This window comes from Chelonoidis abingdonii, chromosome 3 (assembly GCF_003597395.2).
Source record: "Chelonoidis abingdonii isolate Lonesome George chromosome 3, CheloAbing_2.0, whole genome shotgun sequence".
Taxonomy (NCBI): Eukaryota; Metazoa; Chordata; order Testudines; family Testudinidae; genus Chelonoidis; species Chelonoidis abingdonii.
In genome coordinates this window covers 185727224-185744052 of record NC_133771.1, presented here as the reverse complement: position 1 = coordinate 185744052, position 16829 = coordinate 185727224, and the positions used below count along the sequence as shown (strand labels likewise).

Below are 16829 nucleotides of genomic sequence, written 5' to 3'. Positions count from 1 at the left end.
CCCGGATGGAGGTGCTACCGCCCTGCCTTGGGGTTTATAGTGAGGAAGGGCAGCTTTACTTTCTAAGATGACAGAGACTTGTCTCTGGAGGCTGCTGAGGGTTGCACAGAATCAGTGCATCTCCTGTCTGTACTAGCCATCCCCTCTTCGTAGCTAGAGCCCCCTACTTTATGGGTGTGGCTTGCCTCTACAAATATACACCAACATCTCCTATGTTGACTCACTATACAATGTATCTGTGCTTACACATCCAGCTTTTCACTCTTAACACACATGGAAAAGCACCATGCTCGTAAAGCTAGTATTGGGATACTCTGGTGTCTTGGTGATTGTAATAGGCCTTGTGGCACAGGAGACTTCCAGCGCCTCTACATTTGGTCTGTCTCTGGCCACGTCTAGACTACCCGCCGTATCGGCGGGTTAAAATCAATTGCTCGGGGATCGATATATCGTGTCTCATCTAGACGCGATATATCGATCCCTGAGCGCGCTTATATCGATTCCGGAACTCCACCAACCCCAACGGAGTTCCGGAATCGACATGGCGAGCCGCGGACATCGACCCTGCACGGTGAGGACGGTGAGTAAATCGATTTTAGATATTCGACTTCAGCTACGTTATTCACGTAGCTGAAGTTGCGTATCTAAAATCGATTTTCCCCCGTAGTGTAGACCAGCCCTCAGAAGGAGGGAAGCCTTGTTCATGAAGATAGAAGGTTAATACATGAAGAATTATGGCCCTCGGAATGAAGGAAACAGGAGATTCTTAGGCTATTCCAAAGACGGCTCCAAGTGGCTAAATCCATTTTATTAGATCACATGGTTCAATGGAATGAGAATAGAAGGGACACTATCAGAAAAAAATTAGTTAAATCCAGAGTTACATACTATAGGAGAAGCCAATTCAGTTATGACCTTTAGCGGAGATTGATTTCAGGCTATGTATCACTAAGAGAGCTTAAAAAAGTAACTTTACCATGGTAGTTATAGCCATGGGGACTGAATTCTCCATTGACAATACGCTGGCTCTATGGCAAATTTATTTAACCTACCCCTCGTCTGGCTGGAGCTGGGAGAGTCTTGGTGATGAGAGTCTCCATCTCTATTGGAAGAGTGTGTGCTGCATAATTTAAAAGCACTCACTCATGGTCAGTTTTGAGTTTTTATGGCTCTACTGATTGAATAGTGCAATAACTTAGTAAACCTGTATATTTGGCAGAGGAAAGGCAACGTTAAAGGGGGTTATGCAGCTCACAGGAAACAAATCCAAGAGATCTGGTAAATGGAATTATTAGTTTCCTTTGGATTATTGAGTCTTAGACTGAAGAAACCTGTTAGTGCTGTTGACCATCAATTTAGCATTAACTTTCAAGGCTGAAGGAAATTCTGACTGCTTGAACCAAGGGAAAGATAGTCCAGGTCTTTTCTCTCAGTCCTAGGATAAGTCTATCGTGTGATCTTAACCTCAGTAAATGGGGTTCTTTGTTCACATTTACATTTTCCACAGTCGGTGGGTGTGGTCTATATTTGCATCGTGGGCCAGGTCGTTGGCTGGTGTAATTGGCATCACTCCGTTGACTTTAATGGAGCTAGGCCAGCTAAGGATCTGGTCCGAATGTTTACAGGCAAAGTTTTAGTCACTTCAGAGACGTGTTTTATGGGCTAAATATTCTAACAGTGATTTTTCTTCTTAGATTTTTTGCCCCCTGATGTTTGTGTGTTTTTTAAAAAATCAGTGGTGACTCATTTTCTTGGGGATTTTTTTCAGCGAGCGTATCAGTATGCGCCAGTCCAAGGTGGATAAGCTGTATGCAGGCTTGAAGGATCTAGCTGAAGAGAGGAGGGGCAAACTAGATGAGAGACACAGGCTATTCCAGCTCAATCGTGAGGTGGATGACTTGGAGCAATGGATTGCTGAAAGGGAAGTGGTGGCAGGATCCCATGAGCTGGGACAGGATTATGAACATGTTACAGTAAGTTATTTGGCAATAGCTGCAGACAAATCTGATTTTTCTGGGAATTGTACAGATTAGCTGGATAATATAAATCAATGGTAGGTTTTGCTTATTTGATACACACTATATTTTGAGGGTATTGAGTCATTTGCATGTTCTTGTCTCTTCACTACCACATAAGCGATATGTTGTGGGATTCCTACAGTTGTCATAAACTATTTCAGGTTCCTGCTTGCGAATTATATTGCATGTAAGACACTCCAGTATAGCATTCCTGGTGATCTTACACAATTTATTTAAAAAAGTCATGTGCTACCCATCACATTTTCAATCCCCAATGATAGATGTTATTTAAAACATACAGCTTGGGCACTGCTGATTTACAGCTCTTTGTTCACATTTCAGATGTTACAAGAGCGATTCCGCGAATTTGCCCGAGACACTGGAAACATTGGACAGGAGCGTGTTGATACTGTTAACCACATGGCAGATGAGCTCATCAATTCTGGACATTCTGATGCAGCCACCATTGCAGAGTGGAAGGATGGTCTTAATGAGGCATGGGCTGACCTCTTGGAGCTCATTGACACAAGAACACAGATTCTAGCAGCCTCTTATGAACTACACAAATTTTACCATGATGCCAAGGAGATCTTTGGACGTATTCAAGATAAACACAAGAAACTGCCAGAGGAACTTGGTAGAGACCAAAACACAGTGGAAGCACTACAGAGGATGCACACAACGTTTGAACATGATATTCAGGCTTTAGGCACCCAGGTATGTATTATGCAAGCAACTTTTCAGTGTGTGTCTGGTTGTAGGAATCTTGGATGACATCAGATATCTGCCACCAAGTGCTGAGAGACAAGATTGTGGATTGCTATTCAAAAACATTTCTATGTGAATAACATCACATGGCTTATTTTACTACTTGTATTTGTAATGTGCTTCTCTAATTATAGAGTCTAGTTCTGTTAGTGTCTAGAGTGTTAGAAGTCACTCTGGAAGTCCACCGCCTTCTATATATACAGATAATTGTTTACTGAACATTTGTCATCTGCTGTGCTTGATTAGAAAAGAAATCATAAAATCAAAGGGCTTGTATATTGCTTATGATGACAGGCAATGAAGGTAAGATTTTCAACCCCAGCTAAAGGCTTTAGCCATACATTTCCCATTAGTACTGGGGTGCTGCATACCAATATAAAAACATGGATGGAAGGGAGGATTGTTGGATAGGTAGGTAGCTCAGTCTGACTTCCCAGAGGACCTGTTTCAGATAGGCATATATAGTAGTGCCAGCATTATATTATCTGGTTTATGCAGTTGGAAGATAAATTAGGAAGAAAAAATGTTAATTTGCATTAAATAGAACACCTATTTAAAGCAGTTTCAGTGAGGCACTGAGCTGGTATTAAATCTATCAAGTTTTTTTTGTATATCAGTGCTAATATATAAACACAGATTTTAGCTTTTTCTGTGCTCTGAACACAATCTTGGGAAGGTTAGTAGTAATTATGCTAAAAAGTCACCACTGAATTTTTCCATGCCCCAGTGCCCATATTTGCTCCATTTGTGAACATTGCACAAAATAATCTGTCCAGTGGAAGGACAGATGTTCCAAACTGTATGCGGGGGGGAGGAGGGGAAGCAAAAATTAAAGGAAATTCCTTAATCCTCTTCAGATTTTCTAATGCTTGGTATTCTTGTTTGTAGTGGCTGATAAAAACCTTATATCTTTAAATGCAGTTACGTATCAGAGGAGTAGCCGTATTAGTCTGGATCTGTAAAAGCCGCAAAGAGCTCATGCTCCAATACATCTGTTAGTCTATAAGGTGCCACAGGACTTTTTGCTGCTAAATGTGGTTAATCTACCAAATAGCTATTTTTGTTATGCATTTGGATATTATAACTTCACCACTATTGCTTCTTGTATTAGTTTCTGGAAATAGTAAACTAGGACATTTAAAATGGTAAAACTCCCATTGACTTCTATGGGAGCAGAGTTAGGCCAAGACCAAGTGCTTTTGAACATTTCACCCCTAAAATTCAGAAACTGTACAGATAATGGATACAATGAGCTCATTCTGATTTAATTTTATTCCATGTTCTGTACTTACGCATGCACAATATACAGGTTAGTAGAGTTCAAAATGCAGTAACTGTCAGAGTGTTTAATTTATTAAACATTTAAACAATCTGAAATGTCAAAACTACAATTTAAAAAATGTATTTTCTTAAGGCAGATATATTAAATAGGCAAAAAAGAGAATAGCTATTAATATATCATACTAGGAATTATAATCCCCGCTAAGGCATACAGCTGTTTTTAACATGAATATTTCAAATGGGAGAAATGCAAGTGAACCCGGTTGCTATGAAGTAGTGTGTTTCTTCATTGTTTGGAGTGTCTGGGCCAATTCACAATGGCTCTGCTACTTGAGTAGTCATTTACACTAGTGCAAAGGGAGTGCAAAGTGGATATAACACACTATCATCATGTTCTGATAATGTTTTGTACCTAGAAATTAGGTCACTTAATATAGGATAGAAGATTATATCCTGGAAAGAATTGTCTCTGAAATGATTTGAGAATCATGGTGGATGACTAACTGAACATGAGATCCCAGTGTAATGCTGTGGCTAAGAGGTTTAACATAGTCCTTGGAAGCATACGCAAGGGAGTATCAACTAGGAGTAGGGAGATATGTTGCCTCTATATGCTGCATTGGGGAGGCCATTACTGGAGTACAGTGTGTAGTTCTTCCAAAAGGATGTTGGAAACACTGGAAAAGATTTAGAACAGAGCCACAAGAATGATTTGACACCTGGAAAATATGTTTTGTAATAGAGACTTGGGAAGGTCATTCAGTTTAGTTTGTCCAAGAGAATGTGATCAAGTCACTTTTTAACAATCTGCAAGGTCCTATATGGGGAAGAGATTTTTTGACAGTAGTAGTCTCTTTAGTCCAGCATACAAAGGCATGACAAGATCCAGTGACTGAAAGATGAAAATAGACACGTTCAGACTGGAAATAAGGTTCGAATTTTTAAGTGAGGATAACTAACTATTGGAACAACTTACCTAGGGATATGATGGGTTCCCCATCACTTGAAGTTTTTTAATCAAGACTGGCTGTCTTTCTAAAAGATATGCTCTATTTCATCCAGACTTGATGATCATAATGATCCCTTCTGGCCTTAAAATCTATGAATCATTTTGCACTGGTGTAAATGATCACGCAAGATGCGGGCAATAGTGAATTGATGTGTTTTTCTTCTGAGGCTTATTAACCAGACGTCTCTACTTCTCTAGGTATGAGAAGTTCTAAAATGAAAGGCTGACAGGACACCAGGAGTGAGGCTTTCACAATGCAAAGTTCCAACTCTGAAAAGTTGCAACTTATAAAACACTTAAAGGAGAAACTCAAAACATTAATTAGCATCTGAAATTTCCTTATGCTGTGGATTATTTTGACTAAAAAGCATACACGAGCTGAGGTGCAGTTTTGTTGTTTGCTTTTTAAATACGTTAGGTGAGACAGCTGCAAGAGGATGCTGCACGCCTACAGGCTGCCTATGCTGGGGACAAGGCTGACGACATCCAGAAGCGGGAGAAAGAGGTCCTGGAAGCATGGAAAGCATTGCTGGATGCCTGCGAGGGACGCAGGGTTAGACTGGTGGATACAGGAGATAAATTTCGTTTCTTCAGCATGGTTCGTGATCTCATGCTCTGGATGGAAGATGTTATCCGGCAGATCGAAGCCCAAGAAAAGCCAAGGTAATGTGAACATCTGCAATGGAATATTATGGTATTATTATAGTAAGGCTGCTACTTTTGCTGAGGAGTATAGCAGCCTGTTTAAAGGACTGAGCCAAGATAATGGGACCAAGGTTATCTAGATAATTTAGATCCCTCCAACCAGTTGAAATAAAATGGCTGTCTAATCAACCTTTCCATATAGACAGAGGAAAAGCAGGCAGTGGGTGGCATTCTGGCTACCCATACCACAATTAAGAATGGCAGCTATGCTGACTGTCAGATGGAAGGACCTGCAGAGCTGGCTGGAGAGAACTAGTGAGAAAGAAAGATTTCACTACTCTGGAAGTATGACCTCACCGCACATTAGGTTGTATGGGCCATTGTCTGGCTCGTAGGAAAAGGAGAGTGGTCCTGTTGAGAGCTAGATGAACAGAGATTAACTTGCTATGGCAGTTTCAGAGCAGATCAGCATGGGGATTCAGACCTATTTCCCCTTCCCCTCCATCCCCCAGATTACTGGAAGGTGAGGGGGCTACTCATGTCCACACTGGTGCAGGAAAAGCCCTCTTTTCCCCGAAGCAGGCAAAGCCGCCCCCACCCTCCATGGGATTAGTTCAATACCAGGTCTCCTCATGAACCGCTGTGGGCATTACACTGATCAGTCCTTTCTTGGGGAGCTGGAAAGGAATTTTTTTCCTCGTTGCTAGATTGGCCAAAGTGAGGTGAGGTGGGGTGGGGTTCGTTTTCCCCACAGTAGGTTGGGGGCTTAGTTTGGGCAGACATGAAATGGCGAGGAGGCTGTGATGTCACAACTTATTATGTAATCACGGGCTGGATGTCCAGCGCAGGTACTACATAGGGAAGGAATACTGTGATCAGATAAAATGGATTGACAAAGGGTTCAAAGGCAGTATTCCTTAAAGGAGTGGAAATGGGGGGATTCAGGAGTCCTGTGACTGGTACAAAAGGGAGCCGAGCTCTCCCTTAATCCTCATTTGAGGGGCAGGTGGGGTCACAGCAGTGAGTTGGCTGTAGAACAGGGTGGGTAAAGAGGTGGGGGGAGCTGACAGCTGCAGTTTCCCCCCCTCCTCCCCCATATAACTGCTTATGGAATTACCTACATTGTACACTTTTATTTGCCAGGTACTCCCTGACATTTAGGAATAAAGTTGCAGCCTATTTAAACCCCATTCAATGTCTCCTGTCCAATATTCCCTCTAATTTTTTCCATCCACATGCAAAATAAATTTTATGTGCATCAAGGTATGTGCAGATGTGCACCACCAGTGAAACAAAAATCTTAGATATAATATATATTTTTTTAAAGTTCCCATAGGGATAATTACTCCAGCCAGGACAAGTTAGTCATTTTAGAACTCACTGCTCAAAGAATTAAATTTAAGTATAAGAGAAATAAAAATTATGAAATGCATAGACCAGTCAAAACACTAAAATAACACACTTTGAAAGAATAAAATTACAGAGAATATATGTGCATTGCAGGAAGTACCAAGAAATAACAACAATGATATAAGTATGTGTTGGGAGGTGAGTGTGAAAGAGTCTGTATGTGTGTGTGTATGTGCACGGCACAGAGACTGTGTGTGTGTGATACAAACTGTGTGTGCTGTCTGCTGGGGACATTTCTGAGACACACTGTGTGCTGTCTCTTTAAGACACTCACTGAAAGCTCTCTTGCTCTGTCCTGAGTCCTGTTATCTTCCCTCCCCTGCTCTGTGAAGATGGAGTACGGTGCAGGGGGCCAGAGGAAGGGGTTTGAGAGAGAAAGAGACTATGTGAGCTGGCTGCTGGGGAAATCTCAGAAACAGTGCACTGTCTCTTTAAGAAAGGTACTGAGGCTATAGGGGCGGGCGGGAGGGAGGGGGACACCCTGACATCAGCACCCTCCTTCCCCACCCCACCCCACCCCATCCTCGCTTTGCACAGCTAGCAGGAGGATTGTGGGAGGGGAGCAGCTGCAGGATGGAGCAGCATGGGGGAGGGGCACCTGAACACATGCTACCTGGTGAGCGCTCCAGTAATCAGCTGGCCACCATCTGAATCTCTCCTGGGCAGCCAATAGCCGCCCAAGTGCACAGCTTACAGGGAACACAGCTCCTGTCTTTCCGGCATAGCCGGACAATTACAGCTCTTTCTCATACAGCCTCTAGAGTAAAGCATAGGATTAAGGAGTTAACGTCACAGCCCTTCGCTCACTTCATGTCTATTTCAGATCAAAATTGTTCCATCTTAATGCAGCTGTTGCTTTTTTGTTTACAGAAAATAAATAGGCGAATAGCTTAAAAAATCCCTCTAGCCATATCAATTCATCATCAATCCCTTATACCCCTTCTCTTTTATAATGAGCCTTTCAGCCTGTTGATTTCAAGAAGACAAATTTTACTCTCTTGTATGGTCATTTCATTGAATATCTACTGACTGGTAATTCTTGGTTCTTTCTTGTTAGATTTAAGGGCTGTTAGATGCATTTAGATTCCTTGTGCCTATAAGGCACAGCCACAGTGCAGGCTCCAGGAGCCACAGTTGTCATGGTGATTCAGGGTAGCATGGCCATTGTGCCACATGGGGAGAGGAAGCAGTGTCTAGTTCCAGTGCAGAGGGGGAGTGGGCCTGCCTCTTCTCTCCCATTTTGGAGAGGCAAGCACTAATAGCAACACTAGTTGTGCATAGTACTTACCCTCAGTACTGACCACGATATAGATTTGTATCCTGTCCCCAGTCATGTACATCACGTAGAGGCTGAGTACCATCTTGCCTCTTGTGTATAATGACAAACTGGGAATTAATAAATTCTAGATTGTGCACTTCTGGTGTAGCTTATTTGTTTAAAAGAACAACTGTGTGATACCATTAATTTTGGAGTATACATTTCTAAACCACAATTTTGTCATTTTAGGGATGTTTCATCGGTTGAATTACTAATGAACAATCACCAGGGTATCAAAGCAGAAATTGATGCCCGAAACGACAGCTTTACTACGTGCATTGAGCTTGGCAAATCTCTTCTGGCAAGGAAACACTATGCATCAGAGGAGGTACTCTGCCTGCTGACTATACAAAAGCTGCAGTGCAGCTGAACTATGGATTTTGTTTTGGTTAGAGGAGGCTTGCATTGTGTAATCTGCTGATTAATGAGGTGTTCATTTATAATGACTGCATTACTTTAGGGTCCATTGCACTTGTATTGGTGAGATTTCTGTATTATTTCTAATCTGTGGTCAGTTCAGCGGTACCACTTTGTATATCCATGTGGGGGATCAGTATTAAAGTCCCCAGTTTGGCACCTAAACTTACCTTTTGGTCCAGGTAACATGCAGAAGTGATACTCTCAGTTCTGATGTGGAAGAGGGATGTGCACTGTTGGGATGATGACACCTATGAGCAAAAAGGGCAGTCTTGAGTGTTATCAAAACCAAGGGGAGTGATGTATTACAGAGCCTACTTGAAGAAGGCGTAGGAGTGGTTTTGTGCCTCTCTGCGCAAGAACAATCTTTAGCTTGTGGGTGGTGGAATATTAAGGGGAAAATTGTACTGTCCTGAAGTCTTAAGGGAGAAATCTCTGACTCCCTAGTGCTTAAACCCTGGATTTTATTCATAATTTATCGTGATCAGTTTGGGACCTGGTTAGGGAGGCTCTAAGCCTAAGGAAAGATGCACAACCCTCATTTCTTCCCGGATGGGAGGGGAGAGGGGGAGCCTTATTTTATAGCAAAGTTATTGTCTATCCAGGGAATCGATGATTTCTGTGTCAGCATTACAGATAAACACAGTGCAGTCTCCTCAAGGAGGCATTTAGTAGGCAACTGGAGAGGCTTTTCCCAACCCATGTTCTTGTTGAGAACAATATGGGGTTCATGTAGGTGTGTCAGTGGATTTGACTGTTGTCAATATAGACTGCTACTGACATGTAGTAACATCCATTGGTTAAGTAATGTGGATTATCTGCTAGAAAAAAGTGGTTGCCCCCTCTTTTATCCCGCTTAACAGTTAACAAAATACAGACTGGATTGGCAAAAATAAGCCAGGTCCTGTTTATATTTCTTTCTAATTAATCTACATGTTGTAGTTTTAAAGTAAATATTGTTATCTCAAGTCATGAAAATGCTGTATTTTAACTGCAATATTGTACTTACAATCAGGATTCAGAACATCAGTGTGTCCTCACCAAGGGTTACTGCTGACAGTAAGCAACTGCACCCGCTTCCATTAAGTTAATTTTAAATTCCCCACTGATGGTTTTGCACAGTGTATCCTGTTTCTGAAAGTCAGCGCCTTTTGTTTGTGGTAACAGCTTATACCAGGGGTGGGCAAACTATGGTCCAGGGGCCACATCTGGCCCTCCAGACATTTTAATCCAGCCCTCAAGCTTCTGCGAGGAAGTGAGGTCCGAGGCTTGCCCCACTCTGGTGCTCCAGTCAAGGAGCGGTATAGGGATCTTGCCCCACTCCGCACGACTCCTAGAAGCAGCAGCATGTTCCCCCTACAGCTCCTATGCATAGGAGCAGCCAGGGAACTCCACACACTGCCCCCTCCCCATGTACTGCCCCCGCAGCTCCCATTGGCCGGAAACCACAGGCAATGGGAGCTGCAGGAGTAGCGCCTGCGAACAGGGCAGTATGCAGAGCTGACTTGCCACACCTCTGGGTATGAGCCGGAGGGGAGACATGCCGCTGTTTCTGGGAGCTGCTTGAGGTAAACGCCGCCCAGAGCCTGCCCTCCTGACCTCTTCTTGTGCCCCAACACCCTGCCCCAGCCCTGATCCCCCTCCTGCTCTCCAAACCCTTCAGTCTCAGCCCAGAGCACCCTCCTGAACCCCCAATCCCTCATCCGCAGCCCACACCCCCAGCTGGAGCCCTCCTACAACCCAACCCCTAATTTCATGAGCATTCATGGCCCGCCATTCAATTTCCATAGCCATATGTGGCCCTTAGGCCAAAATGTTTGGCCACCCCTGGCTTATACAGTGTGGTTGGTGGTGTTGAGTTATTTGGTGTTCATGTAACATTGGTCCATTCTCTTAAACTCAGATCAAGGAAAAGTTATTGCAGTTGACAGAGAAGAGAAAAGAAATGATTGACAAATGGGAAGACAGATGGGAATGGCTGAGACTGAGTAAGGATGCATTTAAATTGCTTATTAACTGAGTGAGATGTAACTATTTCTGCACTGATATCTTTGGCTACTGCAAGAACATACAAGTACTTTCCCTGTTAACTGTTGCTGGTTGGAGTTGAGATGACATTGAAATGATAACAGGAACATTTGCTACTGCCAGTGGTACAGCAACTGGATAATGGCTGCAATGAGGGCCCAATCCTCCAACATCAAAGATCAGCTGGGCATTTTGCCATTGACTTCAATGAGGGCAGGATTGGCTAGCTAGATACACAATACCTTACGGATGTATTTAGTGTCATTTTCTTTTTTACAGTTTATTTTTAGTGGGTTTCCACAGTAACAAAAAGGCATTTGAATGGGCATTCCAAGCATGCTACACATATGTGCAGTTTATACCTGTGTTAGCTGATATAACAGAGTCTACATGTTTGGAAGTGCATTGGTTCGTAAAGTGTGTATTTTTAAACCTGTAAACCCATTAGGTTTCTTATACCAAAGACAAATAGTCAACAATCACAATATTTAGGGCGGTCGATTAATTACAGTTAACTCACATGATTAACTCAAAAAAATTGACTGCGATTACAAAAATTAATCGCGACTAATCACACTGATAAACAATAGAATAGCAATTGAAATTTATTAAATATTTGTCGATGTTTTTCTACATTTTCAAATATATTGATTTCTATTACAACACAGAATACAAAGTGCACTGTGTTCACTTTACATTATTATTTTTTATTACAAATATTTGCACTGTAAATATTCGCCTCATACAAGTACTGTAGTGCAATCTCTTTACCGTGAAAGTGTACCTTACAAATATAGATTTTTTTTTTGTTATATGACTGCTCTCAAAAACAAAACAATGTAAAACTTTATAGTCTACAAGTCTACTCAGTCCTACTTCTTGTTCACCCAATCGCTAAGACAGACATGGTTGTTTACATTTACAGGAGATACTGCTGACTGCTTCTTATTTAAAGTGTCACCTGAAAGTGAGACTTAGTGTTCGCTTTTGTAGCTGGCGTTGCAAGGTATTTACATGGCAGATATGCTAAACATCATATGTCCCTCATGCTTCGTCTACCATTCCAAAAGATATGTTTCCGTGCTGATGATGCTCGTTAAAAAAATAGTGCATTAATTAAATTTGTGATTGAACTCGTTGGGGGAGAATTGTATGTCTCCTGTTCTGTTTTACCTGCATTCTGCCATATATTTCATGTTATAGCAGTCTCAGATGATGACCCAGCACATTTTAAGAATACTTTCACAGCAGATTTGACAAAACACAAAGAAAATACCAATGTGAGATTTCTAAGGATAGATACAGCGCTCAACTTCAGGTTTAATAATCTGAGGTGCCTTCCAAAATCTGAGAGGGTCGAGGTGTGGAGAATGCTTTCAGATGTCTTAAAAGAGCAACAGTCTGATGTGGAAACTACAGAATCCGAACCACTAAAAATGAAAATCAACCTTCTGCCGGTGGCATCTGACTTAGATGATGAAAATGAACAAGGGCCAGTCTGTGCTACTTTGTATTGTTATCAAGCAGAACCCATCGTCAGCATGGATGCATGTCCTCTGTAATGGTGGTTGAAGTATGAAGGGACATATGAATCTTTAGTGCATCTGGCACATAAATATTTTGCAATGCTGGCTACGGCAGTGCCATGCAAACACTTGTTCTCACTTTCAGGTGATATTGTAAACAAGATGTGGGCAGCAGTATCTCCTGCAAATTGTAACCAAAATTGTTTGTCTGAGTGATTGGCTGAAGTAGGACTGAGTGGACTTGTAGGTTCTAAAGTTTTATACTGTTTTATTTTTGAATGCAGTTATTTTTTGTACATAATTCTACATTTGTAAGTTCAACTTTCATGATAAAGAGATTGCACTACAGTACTTCTTTTAGGTGAATGGAAGTATACTATTTCTTTTGTTTTTTACAGTGCAAATATTTGTAATAAAAAATAAAGTGAAAACTGTATACTTTTCAATTACAAACACAGTATACAATCAATATTTTTGAAAATGTAGGAAACATCCAAAATATTTAAATCAAAGGTATTCTATTATTAACAGTGTGATTAATCGTGATTAATTTTTTTAATTGTGCAATTAATCTTTTTAATCACTTGACAATCCTAATAATATCATAACATCCCAATACACAGTGACAGACAGAGGTCACATTTCATAAAATCTTAAATACGTCCACTGACAGTGTAAGGCCCAGCCAGCAACCCATGATATTATTATTAATGTATGGTTAATGCATTACTTGTACCAAAGACACATGCTTTGCATAGTTCTACCACTGTGTTGGTTCCTGAGACATGAGCTGCACTCCTGACAGTGCTACTGGAGTAGAGCTCAATTCAACTTCCACTGAACTCAGAAGATGTCTCTTCATTTACTTATACAGGAGCTGAGTCAAGCCCATAGTTAGGAGTTCAGGTGTTGATTTGTGTGTCTTATTACATCTCGATAGAAGCATTGCTCAAACTACCTCAGCTAAACCAGAACATCAGAATTACTGTCTAGTATAAGTCCATTCAATTCAATTGACTTAGTTCAGAGATAAATTCAGCCAAAGACACTTAAATCCCTCCCTCCCCCCAACCCTTCTAAAAACAAGAACTAAAGGCACCTGACTATATTGTGCCACTTTTGATGTCACTAAGCACTGACTGCCTTATATTTTTGCTCAGTTCTGGAAGTACACCAGTTCTCAAGGGATGCTAGTGTGGCTGAGGCCTGGCTGCTGGGACAGGAGCCATACCTCTCCAGTCGTGAGATAGGTCAAAGTGTGGATGAAGTGGAAAAGTTAATTAAGCGGCATGAAGCATTTGAAAAATCTGCAGCTACTTGGGATGAAAGATTTTCAGCACTGGAAAGACTGACTACAGTGAGTACTCTTTAAGTCCCCAAAGGGCTGCTTTCTTGGCTACTTTACCGTGTTTTGTTCACTGTAATATTTACACTTTCCCTTCAGTTTATTCAGTCAAATTGGTCCTGTCACTCGGACACTATGTGTCTCTCCCACTAATGCTAATACCTTCCCCACCTGCCTCCAGAGAGAGCCTAAGTGAATGAATGGCCTTTGCAACAAATTGGAGCTGTGTGAGGCCAGAGAGGAGGAAAGAAAGCATGTTCCAGAGTTGAGGGACCCTTCTAGCCCACTGGCGTACAAATTGCATTACTTCCCAGGGCTTTAACAGTTTAGGATGTTCTCTGTATATTTAATATAATGTGTTTGTTTTGAAGATACAAACACAAACAGTAAATTATTGAGGAAATGCTCCATTAGTTGCTAATGTAGGAGGTAGTAATTAGGGCCCTGATATGCATGGATTGCAGTGTGACAACACACTTGTGTGATGATTTGCAGGATCGGGCCCAAAAGTTTTGTTTCAATAAACTTTAATTTTAATGCTGTATCAGCAAAAGCCCTGAGTTATAGGCATCTTCTAGAAATGCTTCTTGAAAACGACTGAGGTGTGAGTTGTTACCATTCTCCAATATTTTCCCTCTCTAGCTGGAATTATTGGAAGTACGTCGACAGCAAGAGGAAGAGGAAAGAAAGAGGCAGCCTCCTTCCCCAGAGCCAAGCCCAAAGGTTCCAGAAGATGCAGAGTCACAACAATGGTAAACTCAGACCAAAGAAGGCAAACTGTACATGAATTACTCCCCCCATGGGCCCCACAAGTAATAGTAAACTTACCTTCAGACAAAAATCTCAGGCGTGCTGATTGTGTTTGACGTGAGGGACCCAGGGTTAATGTTTCTGTGTGTGGTGCATACGCATAGACTGAATGCTGTGTTCCAGATTAGAGGTGATAGTGACAAGATAGTAGATGCTAGCACCCTGCACAAAGGAGCCCTGTTTCTCTGTGGAGCTATAATGCTGCATAAAGATACAAGATATTTACTAATGAGGCATAGTGGAAAGTGCATTTTATTAACTGTTACCAGGATACAAGAGGAGCAGGATTGTCATTCTGGGGCAGAGGGAACAACCGTGTTTAGGGAGAGCTTATGTTCTGTTGTAGTTTAAGTTGCCTGTATTTTGCACAGAGGAGGGTTGGAACTCCATCTGTCTGATTAAATGAAAACAATTGTCCTCAATTACCTGCTCAAACAATCTTGGATTCAGAACTAAAGAATGAGGGGGAATTCTGAGTGTAGAGAAGAAGGCCCACAAACAAGATATTTGATGCTGACAACAGCCCAGTTTCATTTAATTAGTCACTGGAAATCTCCATGAGCCTGCAGGGAGCTTGGCTTCCAGTTCCCCTCCTTAGGTGAACACACTGAGGGCCAAACCTATTGAAGCATGGGTAGCGCGTGAACCACCGGCTCGGGGAGGCTTGCCCCCAGCCAGGCCTGCCCCCTTCCCTTGCCAGAGCACTCCCCACTTCCCTCCCTATCCCCCCAAGGTTGCTGGCAGCCTGCCCCAGTCCAGGGCCACCTAAACGCCTCCAGCTCTGGAGCTCCGGGAGTCCCTGGCCGCAGGCTGGCCCCCCTAATTTCAGCCCGGGGGCCCGGCCATGGGGTAAGATGACCAGTGAGAAGCAGGAGGGGTCCTGGAGGCTAAGTGTGGGCAGGGCCACAAAGGGTTGTTTGGGGAACCTTGGCCTCCCCCATCCTGTGATACCTGCCGCCTATGCATTGAAGTCAATGGACAGATTGATTTCGTTCTCAGTGTAAGGACATGTGGGTAAAACTTTCTAGGTATGCACATTTGAGAAAGTTGCTCAGTGTGCACCAACTACAGTTACAATTTAAGTCGCACGCAAATTGCAGTTATTTTCTATGTGATGAGGACAGAATCCTAGTTAGGTTATTATGATATAAAAGACTCAGGGCCTGATTCTGCCCTCACATTATTCCATATCAGATGTAACCCACAGAACTCAATGTACTTACACTTTTAAAACTGACGTAAATCGCAGGAGATTCAGGCATTTGTAGAACAATTGCTTCTGTTTCTACAGTGCACAAAATTCAGTAGAAAAGTTTGTTTTTTGTGAGGAAGGTTTTGTGACTTTCTAGAATTTCATGCAATTTTGTTTTCTGTCTCCCAACAGGGATGGTACAAAAGGAGAACAGGTTTCCCAAAATGGTTTACCATCAGACCAGGAGTCTCCACGGGTTAGTTACCGCTCCCAAACCTACCAAAACTACAAAAACTTTAATAGCAGATGGACAGCCAATGATCGGCCATGGTCTGGACTGTGACTTAGAAAACCAATTGCAGCGAAAACCATCTTTATTCAGTATTTTATTGGTTTTAATCTTTTGGCTTAAAATCCCCTGCTGCTTTTCTTTTCTCCCATCCAGTTGACTTTTATTTAATTAGTAGCCCTCCTGGATATATATTTGATTCACTTTAATCCTTGTTTATTTGAATCTCTTCACTGACACTCAGTTAAGTTAAAGTGACACTTTTATTTCCTGTTACTTGTTGTGAGATTTTCATGTCATTAATAGCATTAAGATTTTACAGCTAAATCATCCTTTAGATGAGTAATTGAGATTTAATGAGATTGCATCATAATAAAGAAGAAAACTAAAATCTGACAGGCATGATGCATTCAGTTATACTAACAGGTTTCAGCACGGCAACATTATTAAATTAGCTGCATTAGCAAGTGAGTTATTTACAAGGCTGAAAATAATCTATGCAAATGAGCTTGGCAATACAGGCTGTGGGGGAGAAAAGAGTTATAACTACCAAACATAAAAACCTAAAGGTTAGATGTGTAACATTCCATGCAGAATTAACTTTTTAACCGAAGATAAAAAAAATAAACAGAGAACCTAGAATGCTAAAAATTAACAACTGGACTTTTTGATATTCAATCCTTATAAGGAGTTTTTGTCTTACCGCATAACCATTTAGGGCCAGATTCTCCCCTGATTTCTGCTCAGTTTACACCATAGAAACTCCATTGAGT

General features: G+C 41.8%; 1 protein-coding gene across 2 annotated transcripts in view; it reads left to right on the top strand.

Moving 5' to 3' along the window:
* SPTBN1 (spectrin beta, non-erythrocytic 1) overlaps nt 1-16829 on the top strand; it is a 145170-nt gene that overhangs the window by 115380 nt on the left and 12961 nt on the right. For both annotated transcript variants that reach the window (XM_032771742.2, XM_032771743.2), the window contains exons 24-31: nt 1769-1973; nt 2361-2735; nt 5495-5739; nt 8639-8777; nt 10770-10854; nt 13581-13777; nt 14408-14517; nt 15960-16023. In XM_032771742.2, the coding sequence (XP_032627633.1) occupies nt 1769-1973; nt 2361-2735; nt 5495-5739; nt 8639-8777; nt 10770-10854; nt 13581-13777; nt 14408-14517; nt 15960-16023 (1420 nt within the window). The remainder of the gene's footprint in view (nt 1-1768; nt 1974-2360; nt 2736-5494; nt 5740-8638; nt 8778-10769; nt 10855-13580; nt 13778-14407; nt 14518-15959; nt 16024-16829) is intronic.